The sequence below is a fragment of the Euwallacea similis genome, chromosome 13 (assembly GCF_039881205.1).
Source record: "Euwallacea similis isolate ESF13 chromosome 13, ESF131.1, whole genome shotgun sequence".
Lineage (NCBI taxonomy): Eukaryota > Metazoa > Arthropoda > Insecta > Coleoptera > Curculionidae > Euwallacea > Euwallacea similis.
In genome coordinates, this window is record NC_089621.1 from 3,954,046 (window position 1) to 3,971,544 (window position 17,499).

Below are 17,499 nucleotides of genomic sequence, written 5' to 3' on the forward strand. Positions count from 1 at the left end.
CAGCAACATTCACTTTCTCTCACAAACTGACAGTTAAACGACACCCGCTTTAACTCACTAAGTCACGGACACACTATTGGCACACCTCACGAATCTTCAAAACAAGAGAAATCCCGATTATCTTGATTATTAGTGCAGTTTGCATTACGAACGTCTCTCATTCGACTGAATCGTCTATGAAGTGAATCGGTATGAAAACATGCAAAAAATTTACAACCTGCCTTTTGTAAAGGTACAGCTCATCGGTCGAGAAGCGATACCTGATAGGAAATAACGTGCAATGTTTCCAAATTTAGTAAAATGAGAGAAAAGTTGCAAATTAAAGGGTGTAGTTTTACTACGCAAACAGATCGACAAACCTACTTTTTGCCCCTTGGGTATTTTAAAAATATAGAAATTTTAGATATATATCATGAAGTTCTGAAACAAAATGACGTGGATCGAGTTCATTCTCTTCGCTTAGAGCAAGCCCCTTGTACATGATGTGGTACTATCCAAGGGTGTCTCTCTTCACTCAAAGTACCCCCCCTCTGCAAGGCCCCAGCCCCTACCTCTTATTTCACGTCCCCATGCTAAAAACAACCGTGTTTTTTATTCGGGGGAAAAATAAAAAATAGTGTACCCAACTCCCCAGAAAGTTTTTTAACACTCTCGTGACTGGCGCCCACCGCCTCTGCACAATATTTTACGCTCGTATGTTCAGAGTAACTTTTTTAGCTTGTTACCAAAGCGCCAACAGCGTTTGGTTTATAAGCGAGTGTTGCATGACTTTGATACGAAAAATTTACATGTTTTTTACCCAATTATCACCCATAATTTCTGATCTGTTTGAGCTGCGACATACCGCGGGGGCCCGTGCAAAAGAGTAATGTTCGGGGTTTTCTCGTGATGTCCGCGTGAAGTCGACTCGATGACGAGGCCCGGAGCGGTATGGCGTAGAAAATTCGAAGTAAATAAATTTCTGAAATTTCGTTAAAATTAGACTTCGTTACTGTCGCTCTGCACGTCGCAAATATCGGCTAATCGCGACGAATCTCGGAGGATTGGCACCTCGGGGGGCCTTCATTACTATATAGCTGAGCATTAAGAAATGGGGCACCCTGAATATTATTAGATAATAAAAAAAACTGCGGCATACGCGTGCTTCAAAAATATAAAATTCGCGTTTGCAGTCCCTTCTTACTCTTAAATTCTAAACTAATTAACGTATCCATATGAAATTTATAGTATAGGTAGATAGTAGGAGAGGTTCGATAGTATTATAGGACATAATATACTATTTTTTATGTAAATCTGACATCCCTAGGTTTTAAAATGGTGGTTGGGTGCCATTTCGAATTTTTTTTAATAGGATAACAAGTCGTTGCCCGACTGTAAAGAGCTAATAGTTTTCAGTAGGTTCTCAAAGTTTCATGATACTGATAATTAGTCTCTTCTAACTACGGATTTTTTTAAATACTAATTCTGGTGAAAACCGAGGCAATTCCACAGATGCCAGTTTTCCTGGAGTTTTAACTCGTACAGACTATAACTGCGTGCAAAAAACCGTACTTAACAAAAACTGCTACGACTGCATGCAAAGAGAGTTCGGTTGGTTGATTATGTTTATTTAGGAGTTAAAGTTTTTGTAATTAAACTGTAAAAAATAGCGGTCAACGGCAGCCGTCCGAGTTGATACATATTCCAGCTCATATCACAGCATTTTCCACGACCTCTATCAAAACCCAATAAAAATATAATAAATTACTCGTTAAATCGTCCATTTCTACGGCTTTTAAGGAAAAGATTTATGATATTTGAGTTGGCAGTAAGTGCTGCCAAGATCAAGGGACAAACTCCAAAAAACGGTATCGAAAGAGTGTCATTTCAATGCTGTTTTGAGATCAGAACGGCGCAGTAAACCTGTTATTTCGATTGCGAAATACAACTCAATAAAAAACACATTTCTAAGCCGGAATTTTTAAGTTGCGATGCAGCCCTAGCAGGCACTGATGTAAGTGGCCCCATAACAATAATTATTAATTAATCCACATGCGTCTGCTCGCAAATGCCCTATTTACTCTTAAGGCCCCTGTACATTAAATAGTGCGCCGGTTCTGTCGTCTTTGCCGGCATGGCCATGGAGGCTGATCGCAACGCGGATTCAAACCGTCCTCAGCGGTTCTGACGCGAACACCTTTATCGATATTGATATCGACGTGATCGTATCGGCGATCTTTTCGAATTTTGTCAGTTGCGCATCGCAAAACAAGCAGATGTTTTTTTTTCTTGGAAAAAGTTCCACTTGCATGGATTTCAGCTATGCGAGATAGTCTAAGATTTTTGATGATAAAAATGAATTGTGCAGACGAAATGTTGGACATCTGGACTTGAATAACTGGAATGTGGAACGGTCAGTGCGAAGTTGCGGTTGTTACTGATGACAAACTGATAAGTTGCGGGTGAAGTGAAACTATGAGCGAAAAGAGCTGAGGATTTCGGTAAGTTTCACATAGGAAGTTTTACTGTTTTGTCGGTTGTTTACAAACAATGCTGGATAAAGTTTCAGTCACGATATGTAATATGTTCCATAGCTTTGTTCACAAATTTAAAAAACATTTGTTATCTGCATGAAAGGTCTTACAGGGTAATTACGTTGCTGCATTAAGGACTATTAAATCAAAGTGCTGGCAATTTTATCTAGAAGATAATTGCCATAGAATTCATGGAAATGATCAACGGTTTTCGCTTATTTCGCCATTTCTGTAAAAATTAGTAGCTACTTAACTTTGATCTTTCGGCATTAAAACTCGTCAAGTCTTGTTTATACAATTACTCTACGTAACGTATGGAACTGACCAAAGGTCTCCGCTTCTTTCATCGCCGCTATGACAACTGCCAACCTACCTAGACTTTGATTATTTGGTACTAATACTCATCAAGCCTGGCTTAGATATTTATGTAACGTAACGTAAGAAGCTATACGCTATACGATTTTCTTACGGACCGCTTACGTTATTTACGTAATTGTATAATCTGCCCAGTATGTCGTTTGAACTGATTTAACTTTTTTACGATTTTGCAATACTCGAACCTTACATTACATGAACCTATAGACTCGGTTTCACGTTAAAACACGGGTAAATTTATTTGTAAGAAAATTTCCACGCAAACTAATAAATTAAAAAGATTATCTTCCTAATAAAGTTACGTTTACAGTATTTTTCCATGACAAGAGGGTTAAACTGTGTCTTGCATCTAACCCTCTCAAAAGTTTCTTCTTTTGTACGACATTCCAATATCAAAATGAATATACAAATTAATCTGCGTACTTATCTAACTGAGAGATAGAAGTTAATTGTAATGCTTGCAGTTCAGATTGCGGTGCCATACTTATACAAAAACAAATAACTGCATTATTTAGATCAGTATTTTATTTTAGCAGATATGCGCTTCGTTGCCATAGCAATGAGTTCGAACTGTCCGATGTTGTTAATACTTTGAATAAATTTCACGTCCATTTACAAGGACTTCACTCTAGAATAATTATAGATTCCAATTCGATTGTAAAGACAAGTACTTTTATGTTGTTTGTTTATGTTTATGTTGATTGTTTCTACATCATTTTCTATATGGTGCCGGATATCTAAAATGTCTTTAATATCTTATCAGCCATCAAGCAGCATTTGCTACCGAATTTTAGAATATTTCCCTATGAATACTTTTTGATTTAGTTGGTCTTTGGGTTTAACGTCGATCGAAATAGGAGATTTTATATGTTGACCTCAAGTGTCGCAAATAAACCTTGTGGGGCGCTACCTCTATTTCTGAAAGGTCATTTCGGAAAGGTTAACTAAGAATCACCTTTATTGTTATTATTATTAGAATATAAACTTTTAAATTATTGCTTGCCTTGCCATCGATTTCCTTATTAATATCCAAGAGCCGTTTGTCCCCTGGAGGTTGGAATTTCGTTAATTTTGTTACGTGACGCCTGGAAATTTTAAAATTCGCCCTTGGGACATCTGACATACACCCTTGAAACTGACAATTCCACCTATAATGATTCCTGCTAGTGGAAACAAAGGCTTGAGTCATGATGTTTACGAAAAACCGAAAAGATGTTTTTTAGAAGATAACTAAAAACTGAAATTTCACTTCTGAGGTATGTGCCATCTTTGATCGAAAATAACCCGAGAAAATGAATGACACAATAAAGGAGAATTATAGGAAATCCACTGAAATTTCGCCCATATTTAAGTTTACAACAAAAACCATATCAAAAAAAAAATTAAAAATCAGTTGTTATGAAAGGATTTTCAACAATCTTTGCGTATAATAATTTCTTACAGTTCTTGTATTTAATGTTTTGCTCTAATTCTAAAGCTAAAAAAGTCTTCGACCCATTGCAGATTACTGAGACACCCTGTATAATGTTTCGTGATTTTAAGTAATATCATCCAATTCCTCAACTTCAAGAACCGGCCTTCGTAATATCTGGAATAATAGCATATTTGAGAAAGCTCGGAAAGAGCTATATACAGCTGAATAGCGCTGAATCGAAGTCGTAAAACTTTGTGTTAAAATACATAAAACTATGGCGACTGTAACTCTACTACCTAGTTGATTGTAGCTGAGAAAGCTGACTGAAATCAAATGGCCGAATTCGAGAAGTAAATTTTCTGGTTGTCACCTTCAGTTACTCGTTGACATGACGAAACTGGATTTTTTTACTCATAAGCATTTTTATGTCCTGCAGATAAGCTTTATGACTGCACTGGGCATTTTAGATTGAGATGAAAATATATAATTCCTTAAAAGTCGGCTCTTCATGGTAGACAACCTAAACATGATAGGTACTTAAGTATGGGGATTTATGTTGCAAATCAAATCCCATAATATATGTCAGTAAGTTTAAAGAGCAGAAATCCCGCGCTGGTACTAAAGCACCGAAGAAATAACAACCATTCCATAAATGGACGCGAACCGGCCAGGCAATGGTCTATCTGGCCGGGTGCCCAGCGGCCATTATTTTAAATGGCGAAGCCCAAGATATCCGAGAAATAAAACCCAACAAACAACAAAAATACAAAAAGCGCTCAAATAACTGAAACATTGGTGGACATTGCAGGCTCGGTGCGTTCGATACAATGCGCTATTGCCAAGTATACGAAACCACAAAATAACTAGCTACCAACATTACCTCAACTCTCTTCAGACCTAAAAGATCGGGTCTTAATTGCTGCCCGGTTAATACAGGGAAACATCTCATCCTGAAAGCTTCAGGGTCATCAAAATCAAAAAACACTTGAGGAACGCAATAGAAATCTCAGACCGACAAACTTCAGAGATCCGTCAAAGAAATAAAAATTTCCATCAGACTTTAGAAGTGGCTTAACAATAGAATGAACTGTTCTGAGTTCTACGAATTCTAACTGAGCTGTTGCTGTTGTTTCAGAGATTTCAGAGAGTGTCAAGAAATTCAATTTTTTATGCCCGGTGTTCGTTATCATAGGCATTGTACCACACAATCAGTTAGTCACACTGACAAACTTAAAGATTTTCATAAGATTACAGTTTCAATTCCTAATTACAAAAACTGGAAATATGCAAATTTTCATCGGAAGCTTCAACTCTGTTCCAAGGCAAAGGGTACGTCTTCTATTGCAGAAACTCTTTCAAGAGAATTTTTATGCAGACGCGTCGTTACAAAAATCTTTTCCCATTTTAAATATGAAAAGAAACTGAATAAATTATCGTTCTTTATCTGGTTAAACAATCGAAACAACCAATCTGCAAGTAGTTTGTTTGGCTAGCCCCCGGCGTCATGAACATTAATACCAGGGAACTAACATGATCAATTGTGCCGAATGATACCAATTCAATGACTATCATTAAATCTGAACGTTCCTTTGTCCCTTAAGATGAACCTATGCCATAAAAAGCGAAACTCTTGTTCAACACGGTGAAATTGTAGCGAGGAAGCTTGTACAGTTTGCTTAGCATCTGTTCTTGTACAGAAATATTCTTAAATACCACTGATAATTTGTCATAAACAAAGGAAATATTAATTCTATCCTATTTTTTTACTTGATTAGAAAAAGGGCGGGATGGTACTCAGACCAGAGAGAAACATTCTAAACATCTAAGGGAATATTCCTAGGTCCACCTAAGGTCATTCTGTACGAAACACACATACAGAATGACCAAGTTGAATACCTGCTGCACGGGGTCAAAATTTGAGCTAAAGTTCACTTCAAAAACGATTTTATAAAATTTCTTTAATGTATTGTAAATTCTATAGGCCCCTTCAATGCCCAAGTCGGTCTGCAAGAAATTCATGGTGGTTGACGCTCTCGAGTCTCACTTCAGGCACGAACACACGAAGTGCATGTCGTATCGACAAACTTGAATGCCCGTTGTGTCTCAGAATTTTATCCCAGAGTTGTGAGATATTGCGCCACATATACATTTCTGTGTTGACGGTGCTGAATGCCGAATTCCCCAACATTTACCCTGACATACGTATGAAAAGAATGAGAGATGAGAAATGAGATCGATTTGAAATTTTACAGTAGAGTGACATCGTCTGAGCCAGAACCTCGTAGTATTTTTACGGGCCACATGAATCTCTGTATGCATTTTGATTCTGTTGACGAAGAAAAAGTTGAAGACACCTCAGAATGTGTTGCACCCTAAGACTCTAAAGTTGTTTTGGAAGAGGCATGCTATCATTGCCTGGCTTCGAATGAATCTAAGTTGTACTGCTGCATTGTCATGGCCATTTAGTATAAAACTCCTTTAAAGTTTGGACTTCGAACATATACAGGATGTCTCGAACAAGGAGGTTACTAACCACAGGTTCTTTGAGATTAAGGAGGTCTAAAGGTAGCAATTTGGATATTCATATTTCTTAAAGCTTTAAGATATGCAGGGTGTTAAATTTGAATTTGAATTTTTTTCCTCATAGTTCCCACAATTTTTCAGATTTAAGTTGAAATTGTGTACACGCACTAATTTTTAGAATTTAGGTAATCAGGTTTAAAAAATCGTTGTTTGAATTTAAAAAGTAATATTTTGGAGGGTTGAGGCTTCTTCTACCATCCCAAACTTTTTGATGATATAACACTAGCCGCTATGTTAGAAAAATTCGAATTCTCTGTTCAATTTTAAATCTTTTGTGTAACTCGCATTTGTCGAATCTGTTACCGTTTTCAAGCTGTCTACAAAATGCAATGCACGATTTTTTCGATTTAATAAACTTAGGGTTTCTTTTTTCTCTTTTTTTTTTAAAGCAGGCTTCCAAATATAGGCAAAATGGGGCGTTTTCTATGTTTTTTCATAAATAGTTCGAAAACGGTTTTGTTGTGAGACGAAAGTTTCTAAATTGAATAAGGAACTGGAATGTCGGAAACTAAACGGCGAGCGGAATGCCATAAAAACGTTTGAGGTGGTAAAAGGTAAAATGGGCTTCCAGCCGGAAATAATATCACCCTATAAAAATTGAGAAGTTTGTTTGTGTGAACTCCTCTATGGTAGACTCTAACGTGTTGCAAATGATCGAAAATTCAAGTCTCTTCTTAAAAACTAAGAGGTGTGAGGAAATTGAAAAAATTGAACTTTATCACTATAAGTATTTCGAATTTTTTTTCGACTTTGAGACAAAGGGATCCAATTTGTTATCTTGAGATTTCTTTATGTTCAAAAAAATCTGTGGTTAGCATATTGGCCTCTTTTTTGGGACACCCTGTAGAATTATAGAAAGTTCATTCCGCCGTGGCCCCTTAACCTAGTAAAATCAAAGCACCGCCAATAGAACCCGAAAATGCCAAGTGTATTCATAATTCTCTCGTTTATTTGGCTCACTCTTATCATCTCATAGAACATCAAAGTAAACAAAATTGCTGCTTTCGTTGCTTCCAGCGGATACACGAAGTAAGAGGTAAGTGTACTCAGATTATCAAAGAGGTATTCCGGTGTCTAAGCAACTTTTCTATGATAAATATATGTTTGAATGGAATCTCGTTTTTTGGATGTGGCAATGCAAAGATCTGGATAGATCAAAAATTATCCAGCAATGGGAATTGATTCCATAACTATTTGTCTGGCGCATTCATTCAACTGCTAGTTTTATGGTTTTTCTTTTTTGGAAATTTGGATTATAAATTTATTCTGTTTTCACCGCACTATTAACGTTTTTTTTATCGACAGTGATCAAATTTCATTACTCATTTCTTTGAAAAGCGAATTGAGTCATTTTACAATTTGACATAATTTTTTTGTACTAAGCCGGGTTTATACAGCACATAACGCCTAACACAGTTCAGAAATGTTGTATAGAAAATTTAAAATGTATGAACTCGCTGTGTCATATGTTATGTATAAATTATGCATAGCAATGCGCTACATAAACCAAACTTTGTTTTAATGTTAGTTATTTTATTATATTCATTTTCGTTGTTGAACAAAAAAATTGAATTTTCGAATGATGCTCTGGATGTATGTTTATTATTGAAAATGTTCCTTTTTAAAATGCTATTGTCAGTTCTTCTTTTAGAATTTCATAGTATTTTTTCAAGAATTTTATTGTTCAAAATGGACCTTATGTGGAAAAGTTGCATTGAATTTCTATTTTCAACCCAAACTTTATTTTTGTAGACTAACGGATTTTTGGGTTTCTGGATTATTCGGAGATCTGCGATGTTATTAGTTGATTTACGATCACTGGCGTAATTAGGAGTGGGTTATAAATTCAGTTATTAAATGATATGAAGAATCTAAATATCGGGATCTACATAGGTCTAAAAGGAGTAAACTACGTGGCAACATTGCTAGGCACCAACGATCCTCCACTTGAATTCTTTTTCGCTAACAAGCAGGGTCTTGTATTACCGGGACTTCTTTATGAAGATCGTTATCATTGCGTTTCATTGAAACTGGACAATACGGTATGGATGGCCGCCATTTTCGGAATTAAAAGCCGTCCGGTTTTCCCATTAAGCAAATTTCTTCATCTCCTCGTCCCATTATCGGTAAAACACCGGTGTTTTGACACCTCGATGAAATACTCCGGTAATAAAAAAACTTTCTCCATTGCTCTTATACAACAATTACGGTTGTCGGGCATTCCTGACACCGTTGCATTTACACGATTTACGATTGGGACCGTATAGTGCCGGGTTTTATAAATAAGTCACTCATACGAGCAATAAATACATAAAGACTATAGGTATAAAATATCCAGGCCCGTATCACTGCGCAAATTCTTTCAACACTTCTGAGATGACAAGTAGTAAAAAAGTTAATTTAGAAAATAGCTATAAGAATAATTTTTAAACAGAATATGAAGCATCAAAAGGAATATGAAATTTTCTATGAAATGATATCAAAACGAGAAAAAGCGGACAAGTTGAAAGGGTTCTTCTTAGTGTGGGACCATAGTCTAGATGTTAAATTTAACCCGAAAAATACATTTTATTCAAATAATACGAAAAAACATTTTTTTCGAACTTTTTATTTACAGAATTTCAAAATTTGAGAATATTAAATTTGGTTAGGTACATTATTCATCAGGGCACGTTATAACGCCAGTTTATGCCCTATTCGATTAAACCTTAATACGGTCCTGCTAAGTTAAACACTGACCGGTTCTTAATCTCGCGACGCAATGTTAAAAGATCATTATAAAATTGATTATTTTTGTAAAGTAAATAGGTTTAGTGCCTCTCCTGGTTCTCCGCTCATGTGTGTCTCGTTAAGTCCGATTTTATTTATATTGTTAAGGGAATTGAATTTGTACGGCCCGATTTTTCCGGGTTGTAAAGTGAGATTTATTGGACTTTCACACCAATTTGATCTATTTAAAGTCAACTGGTTATTATTGGCTTGAAAAATGAACTTGTGGGTTCGGTTTTTGAGATGCTGATTGAGTATGTACCACCAGCAGTGTCATGAAATACCGTTAAAAGGCCATTTGGCTTTTTGTGAAAGTTGCTCCATTCATTTCACTTCTACGGACGCCACTGTACTATGTAACGATCGAGGCGACCTTTTGTCATAAAGCTGTCAAATACCATATTGGTACAGAAAAAATTATAATAATTCATTATGCAGCGTGTTGGCTCCTTTTGTTGGCATTCTCGGGTTAGGACAACTAACGGTACAATTTTGCGTCAACCTCTAACTTTGTTTAATTTGTATGCTACCAGTGGCGTTCCCACACCTTTCCCGGGAAGCTGCAAAACTTTCTTCGGGTGTAAATGTAAAAAGGAGTCGTGAGGATCAAACGCGTGATTTAAAAATAATTAAAAGCCGACCTCTAGATTTAAACCGGTGCAACTGCGGGGGTCAAAAACACGGAAAACGTGGCCTTAATGAAAATAATCATGGCGAGCAACATAAACAACGCCTTCTTAATTACAAATATAAATCCTGTTAGTGCATCGACTTCGGTTTACATCGGGGAAACTTTTATAAGCGACATCAGGGGCGTGCACGTGAAGCTCCTTTGAGGGGTTGAGGCATTAATCAACGTTCCAAAATTGGCAAAAAAATCAATCAGTTGAAATGTATCGAAATATACAGATATCATGCTCTAAGGGGAGGAGGGGGCATATACAGGGTGTCGTTTAAAATTCTAAAACAAACTTATATGTTCTATAGAACCTTTTGATTTACTTTAGTATTGAAGACAGATTTCCAAGTTTTTGGAGTATATTATAACTAATGTAACTAGATAATAACTAAGCTTTAGATGTTGCAGGTTTTGAACCTTCAAGAGCTGTAACTTGCCGACGAATCGAGTTGACAAATATTATATCAGGCAAATGTCATTAGGGCGAAACTGTATTTCAAGCATAATTCCAAAGCGTATCTCGTTGGGCAGCTTAACTCTTTAAAAGAGAAATATTACGTTAGTTAAGATTACTCGATAATTGCCTGCCTTGTGTAAGAGGATTTCTTAAGGAATACAGCATGAGGGCATCGAAATTTATTAGATAATATGTACATATACAAGGTCGGTTAACTCTTTTCTCCTGTGTGAAAAATTGCAGATGGAATTAATAAAACTTAATAAAATTGTAAATAAAGGTAAACAAGAGAACGAATAAGGATATAACTCATATCAGAGCAAGCGGAGTAAAGGATTAAAGGCAGAACAATAAACAATGAAGAAATGGCACTAAATCCAACAAAGTTAATGACAAAAAATGAATAAAAGTAGAATTCATGATAGAAGTCCACAAGATCAGTAAAAAAAGACGATAAGAAACTATTTGGCAAAAGAGTTCCTAAATGAAACATGAGCAATTAAAATTGAAAATAATTTTCCTTGCGAATGTCGTTAAAGTGATCTGACGAGCTATTAAATAGGGCCAAAGGGTCAAATATATCCCAATGTATTTCAGGAGGTATCAAGAGAGCCTAAATCAGCTGCTTCAGTAATGAGCTAAACTACAACAAATTTGACTGAAACTGAATATAAGATGATTCTTTAAGTAACAATGTGGAGATTTGCTTTAATAGAAAGAATGCACAATGAAGAGCAATCGATAAAAAAAAATTCAATGTAACGTTACTATAAAGGTCGATCCGAAGCATAAATGACATCTGGAAACACATACACACATTCTTATCAATCAAACCGCTTCAATGAATGATGGTTTTATCATTGATTGCCGATGATGTCTAAATAACGTTGAACAACAGCTCTCTAAAACAATAAGGGAAACTGATGGCCATAAAGCTCGGAACGGAAACGACGAAAATTAAAGCTCAGTTTAATGAGGTTACAAGTTCATAAAGTTGAAACTAATCGGTTAGTTTGGCTTCGACATGGTCCGTTTTGGGGCGCACCATGACGCGGAACTTTTAAGACCGATTTCCATTTGTCGTTGGAACAGATTCTCAAATTAGCTATTTGATTATTAACAGAAATTTTAACTTTTATATATTTTCGCATGAAGAAGTTTCCATTTCACTAACCAACATCTCTTCATACTTTTTAATCGACTGGCACTACAACTTATGAGCTGCCAGGGGCTATAATTTGTACGTAGTTAGTACATGGTTCAGTACGCTCCTTCAATAAATCCTCGTTCTCTTCTCAGAAAACTCGGGTATTTGTCTGTACTGAAACTGAGAAAGCTCTGCTGATTCCGTGCAAAGAGCTCTTATGTGTTGCAGCCCCAGGATTAATGGTCTCTTTTGCATTGCCGCTTTGATTTGCAACTGAGGAATGAACCATTGTAGAGACTACAGTTTTCCACTTGTTGAACTTACATAACGCTTTACCCCAGAACTGACTCGGCTGCCACAGTGAGGCTCCTTTATTGACTATACTCTCTGGCCCAATTTCTCTTGACATCGTAAAAACTGCCTCCATCACTTCACGCCTTAAGATACCCCAGAATTTATAAGCTTTTTATGTCGTGGATCTAAACCTCTTTTATAAGAAGGGCGGGTGGGGGGTAGGTTAAAGTTTCGTTTGCCCCAAAAATTGTCTGCCTATAGCCCAGATAATAAAGGTGCGATATTAATCTTTGAGTTGAGATGAAGTGAGGAAGCTTATGGTGACAAAAGAAAATTATGTCTCTTTTTCATTACATAGTGGTTCACCTGATCAATCAGTTAAATAATGAAACAAGAAGTAGATTTACTTAATAAATGCCATATTTATGGTTCAAATCACGTAACTTTTTATCACGTGACAAAATGTAACGATGGAGAATCGCCTTACATGAAAGGACAAGTCATATAAATTTAATATGCTGAAAAAGAATAAAAATATCTTTGAACGTTAAGCACAACCCTATTTTTTACGGTTGCTGTTTAATTTGTTGACGCTTTGGTTTAATTTAATTTTTTTTATTTAAAAACTTTTTTGTTCATTGGTATGATAACTATTTGCTCTGGACCTGACAATATTGTTAAACACTACTAAATAGTGATAGCATTGCACCGATACTTGACAAATTCCCTGCTACATATTAATTTTGAAAAGATGTGGTATTATTGCTGATAAGAAACTTGTGACATGGTAAAATGTCACGTGATTGAACCGTAGTGAACCATAGTTATTTGAAGATTAACGTGTCGTGCAGAAGATATCCCAACAGTTTCACAAAAACGGAGCCATTGAGTGATTTTACCCTGCATAGATTGTTCAGAAATTTTTCAATAGCAGGTTTAGTCTTAATTGAAGAAATTTTCCATATTTTGGATCAGTCGACCAGAGCGAAGATGACGTGCAACAACCCTAGAGTTTTTAATACACCATTTTTAATAAAAGTTTTCTTTTTGAATAAAGGACACTTTAATAATGCCGCTTGATAGATTAGAAAGTAGAATAAATTTTCCTTTCTCAACTAACACTAACACCCAGTGTGTAATATAATACCGTACTGTTGTATTTATTTTGTATAAACGGTAATGTTCCATCTCTGAGAGTCGGGATTGCCGCCTCAAGACATCCTTAAGAGCCATATTATTAATGTGCTGTTAACTTTAACTTTTGATAAATTCAAATTGTTAACAGCAGCATTCCACGTCATCAGCATTTTCGGCTTTTATTAAAGAAATGTAAAGTCATTTCTTAACGTTAACGCCAATCAAAATTTCATGTGTTCCAATGTTAGTTAATTCTAATTACATATGTCTGTATAAGGCGTACGTGCCATTACTAAGTGTGTATTTTTACAGTTCCAAATAAGAGACCAGTCAAAATCGTGGGCAAAAAGGGCGATGAATTGCTGACAACTCCATTCAAACCATTGGAATATGTCACGTGTCTGGCACGTGTTTCATATGGACGCTTTCATCTACAGATCTTAGCTTAATGGACATGCGGCAGTTATTTGCTATTTAGACAGTTTCGATTGAGCTTATCGTCTGTTGTCTGATGGCTTCTCTGAAAGCCGAATGCGTTTTTATTCCCACCGCTGTTATAAAATAATCATTTTTATTTCTTGACTTTCTTGAAGGCTAGATTAAATATCATCGATCCAGTTTTTCTGTTGCGAATCTCTTCCCTGCCACGGAGATGAACATTAGGCAAATTGGTTCTTGTTGCTCGAAAAACTTGAGCCGGAAAATTGCTTTGGGAAATTTATACGGCACTCCTTGAATACTGAAGAATGACATTATTTTGTGAAAGGCTCAGGTTGATGTTGACGACACTTTATAACAAAACACCTAATAAATTCAAACTTCGCTTTGAATTGGAGCTTTTCCAGTTCGTGATCGCAATCAGCACTTTTACCAATGCACAGTAAACACATAATTTTCTCTGGGCCATATATAGCTGACGGGGTCCAAAAGAACAGGTGTAAAATATAATGAGTTTCTCGCGTATTATTCCTTGCATAACCATCGTGGCGCTGTCGGAATTAAGGCCTTTGATATATGACTCTGCATATTACATACGTACACGTTGGTTCTACATCCTTTGCCCTCTGATTTATGAATTAATTTTGTGCCGTGAAGCCGTTGTTAGCGGGGTCCCGACTATATTTAAACCCTTTTATTTGTTACCTAACCAGAAGGTGAGTAAAGATGTCGTTCATTCATTGCTCCCGAAATTAAATTGGCTAACGGTCAGGGTCTGATTGGGGAGTGGCGAGTGCACCTATTAGTCTACTAATTGGTTCAGGTTAGTTCAACAGTTGTGGTAAATTATAATGAGAAATTTACCACCTATCAGACTTTCGCAGAGAGATCTGCCGGTCTTGAGTATTGAGTTGAAAATATTGAGTTAGCGGAGGTATTCACTTGAGGGTTATTGGCGAACCGACATCACAAAAAATACCCAAACACGCCCAGGTATCACGTACCGAGTGTCCCGTTACCAGAGGTCGGCGGTTGTATCCCTAAAACTATTGGAGACGAAGTTTTGAAAGAAAAATTGGTACAATAAAAGTGACCATTAGAAAATGCTAGAAATGTTTTTTAAATTTCTAACTCCATTGCTAAATTGTGTATCTCATATAGTGAACGAAATGTCAAATAACTGAAGAAAATACAACGAAAAGGTGTACTGAAAATATCACAGTTTTATTCGTGGAAAGTTTCTGCACAACTTTTGTACATGAAATTTTTTTATATATTTGCAAGTTTTTTTTATAGAGGACGCTGCGAATATTATCAGATAAAAACTTAAATATCTCGGGAACGGATCATAAGGTTTAAAGGAGTGGTGGCTCGTTAAAAAGAGCTTTCTTTTATTCTATCCAAAAATGTGTCATATAATCCATTTTGATTCATGAAAATACCCTTAGAGGGTACTTTATTATGAAGTCTGGAATTTTTGTCAATTTCTTGCAAATATCAAACAAAATGGTATGTGTTTAATTGTATATTAGTTAGCAAGAGCATAAAATTTGGCTTATATCCTGAAAATTTCAACTCGATGTCTCTATTTGTTTAAAAAGTATGTCTGTTTTTATCCGGAGTCCATCCGGCGTCCATTGTTAACGGGACACTCGGTACATTAGAAGCGATATACGCATATCAATCGAAACTTAGATCCAACAAGAGTCCCGGGCTCATAGTTGCCGGTGTTCTTATCACCACAGTTTTCTAATTGTTTCTGATTTTGTTTTCCACCTTTTAAGCTAATTTTCTTTTCCGAGCGATGTCTCTTCCGTGTATAGATATTTTCTTTCAGGAACGTTCTAGAAGGGTTCAGTACCCCAGGAAGATGTAACATGTCAGTAAACCATATATGCGTATGACTATAAACTTCATTGAATAATCCTCCTCCATTAATTTCCCCAGTCGACAGATATGTGCGAGACGTAGTGCGGAAATTTAATGTTCTTTCTCTTCCTTTGAATTATCATGTCATCATGTTTTTATCTGAACGACAGGTACTTGAGCCTCAGGATGGCGCGTTTAATATGTCATAGTGCAGTATATTATTTTCTTCGTGGTTTCCCTGACTGGTAGCCTCAGGATAAATTTGCTTCTAGTGTGGAGTCTCCTCCAAATGAAGTTTTTGCTATCTGAATGGCATAACTTCGCATTACACAGAAAGGTTCCTTCCAAGAACAAAAAAACCTTTCAGAGTGGTTCCTTCATATTTCTTTCAGTCCTCTCAATATCATAGCAGTTCAATTCATTCATAGTTATTTCATTGATCTTATTTTCCTGAGTCAGATATACAGGGTGTTTCATAAACACACAGACAAACCTTCAAGGGATGCGCAGCTCATAAAGACAAATATTCAGATCGAATAAAATTAGGTCCGAAATCGCTTCCTTTCCAGGATACAGAGTGTTTAATTTCTTTGATATACTTTATCTTGATTAGTCGTGTGCACATATGAGCAAGAAAGAGGAATGCACATTCTCGCGCTTTTTTCTGGAATATTCAAAGTACTACAGCGATGCCAGAGGTCAGTGTTTATTTCTCATTTGTGAGAACTGCAGGTTCTTTTTTGGCCTCCCTATAGGCGAAACTCCGTTGAGCTTCTATGGTAAATGTTTCTGAAGTTGTAAAGCCACGTGGGCCATAAAGTTATTGTAGAGAGATGCGTCAGATTGTACAGACTTGGTTAAATAGGAGCAAAATTGCACATTAAAGAGAATAGTTATGCGTCTCTATATATTTTTTGAAATTCGCATGGAATAAAAAAAAATCCACACTCTCAGAAGTGGAACGAGCACCCCATCCGATTTTGCTCTGCTTGACTTTCCGCTTGATTTTTTCCACCTTTCATGTCTCGTATAATAGACCACTTTCTATTAGCAGTAAGTTTGCAAATCCCTTTTATGTCGACCCATACAAAAACTCACACAGGGCCTGATAAATACAAAAGCTCCCGCGCAAACACATATGGGCTTTGCCAATCCAATAGGCCTAGTCATGTGCCATAGGCGCAACCTATGGGTGTCAGCTAGTGCACGTGTCTCAAAATATGCCCTGTCAAAATCGAATATTTATGCTCCGCCACTGCTGGCACCGTAAGCACTCATTCTTCCAATAACAAACTTCACTTTAAGATGTTATCAATGCAGAAACATACAGCCTCCCAACACTCCACGTACTCTACAGGGGGTTTACTGCCGATACTGGCCCTCCTTGTCAATCAATAAAACGCCCCTATGTTATTCGAAAGGTGCTAAAACAATTAGAAATAAGGGCCTTAATCTAAACTAACATTTTTTTTGCCCTCGCTCTAAAGGTGTGAAGATAAATTTTGAGCTTGTGAATTATTGAGCCCTTCGCTGTGGTTGCACTTCATTTCTTATTTAAGGACTGGAAAATTGTGGTCTGAATGAATGGGCGTACCAATGCATTATTATAAATATTGCACAGTGACTGTTAAAACATGGCATAGTCAGCAAAGCACAAGACGGAAACTGCAATCTCCAGTTCAACGGATGTTTTGATTGAATGGTATCAGATCGATAGCGCATATTTCATTATGCAAAATTTCAATTGGCTTAACGTCACAATTATTTATTTTAAGGGGATGCTTGCTCTTTGCCTAATTTCATTTATTCAGCTTTGCCAACGAT

The 17,499-nt window shown here is 36.5% G+C and overlaps 2 protein-coding genes across 3 annotated transcripts in view; one reads left to right on the plus strand and one right to left on the minus strand.

The window, feature by feature from the left end:
* The first annotated feature begins 2,112 nt into the window (after positions 1–2,112).
* Positions 2,113–17,499, plus strand: part of LOC136413152 (kinesin-like protein CG14535) — a 116,154-nt gene continuing 100,767 nt past the window's right edge. Inside the window, exon 1 of one of the 2 annotated variants that reach the window (XM_066396550.1) lies at positions 2,113–2,480. The gene's annotated coding sequence lies outside the window, so the exon portion shown is untranslated. The remainder of the gene's footprint in view (positions 2,481–17,499) is intronic. The other variant, XM_066396551.1, reaches the window with a different exon arrangement.
* On the minus strand, positions 3,727–4,077 carry LOC136413201 (uncharacterized). The gene is made up of 2 exons (XM_066396594.1): positions 3,892–4,077; positions 3,727–3,819 (listed from the first exon to the last, which is right to left on the minus strand). The coding sequence occupies exons 1-2, from the start codon at positions 4,075–4,077 to the stop codon at positions 3,727–3,729; spliced, it is 279 nt and encodes a 92-aa protein (XP_066252691.1).

Bases quoted from the DNA above. Each gene is read 5' to 3' on its own strand.
- LOC136413201 (XM_066396594.1), bottom strand. From the start codon at position 4,077: ATGACTCAAGCCTTTGTTTCCACTAGCAGGAATCATTATAGGTGGAAT. The intron at 3,820-3,891 runs GCAAGCAATAAT...TAACCTTTCCGA, and splicing joins ATAAGGAAATCGATGGCAAG to AATGACCTTTCAGAAATAGA.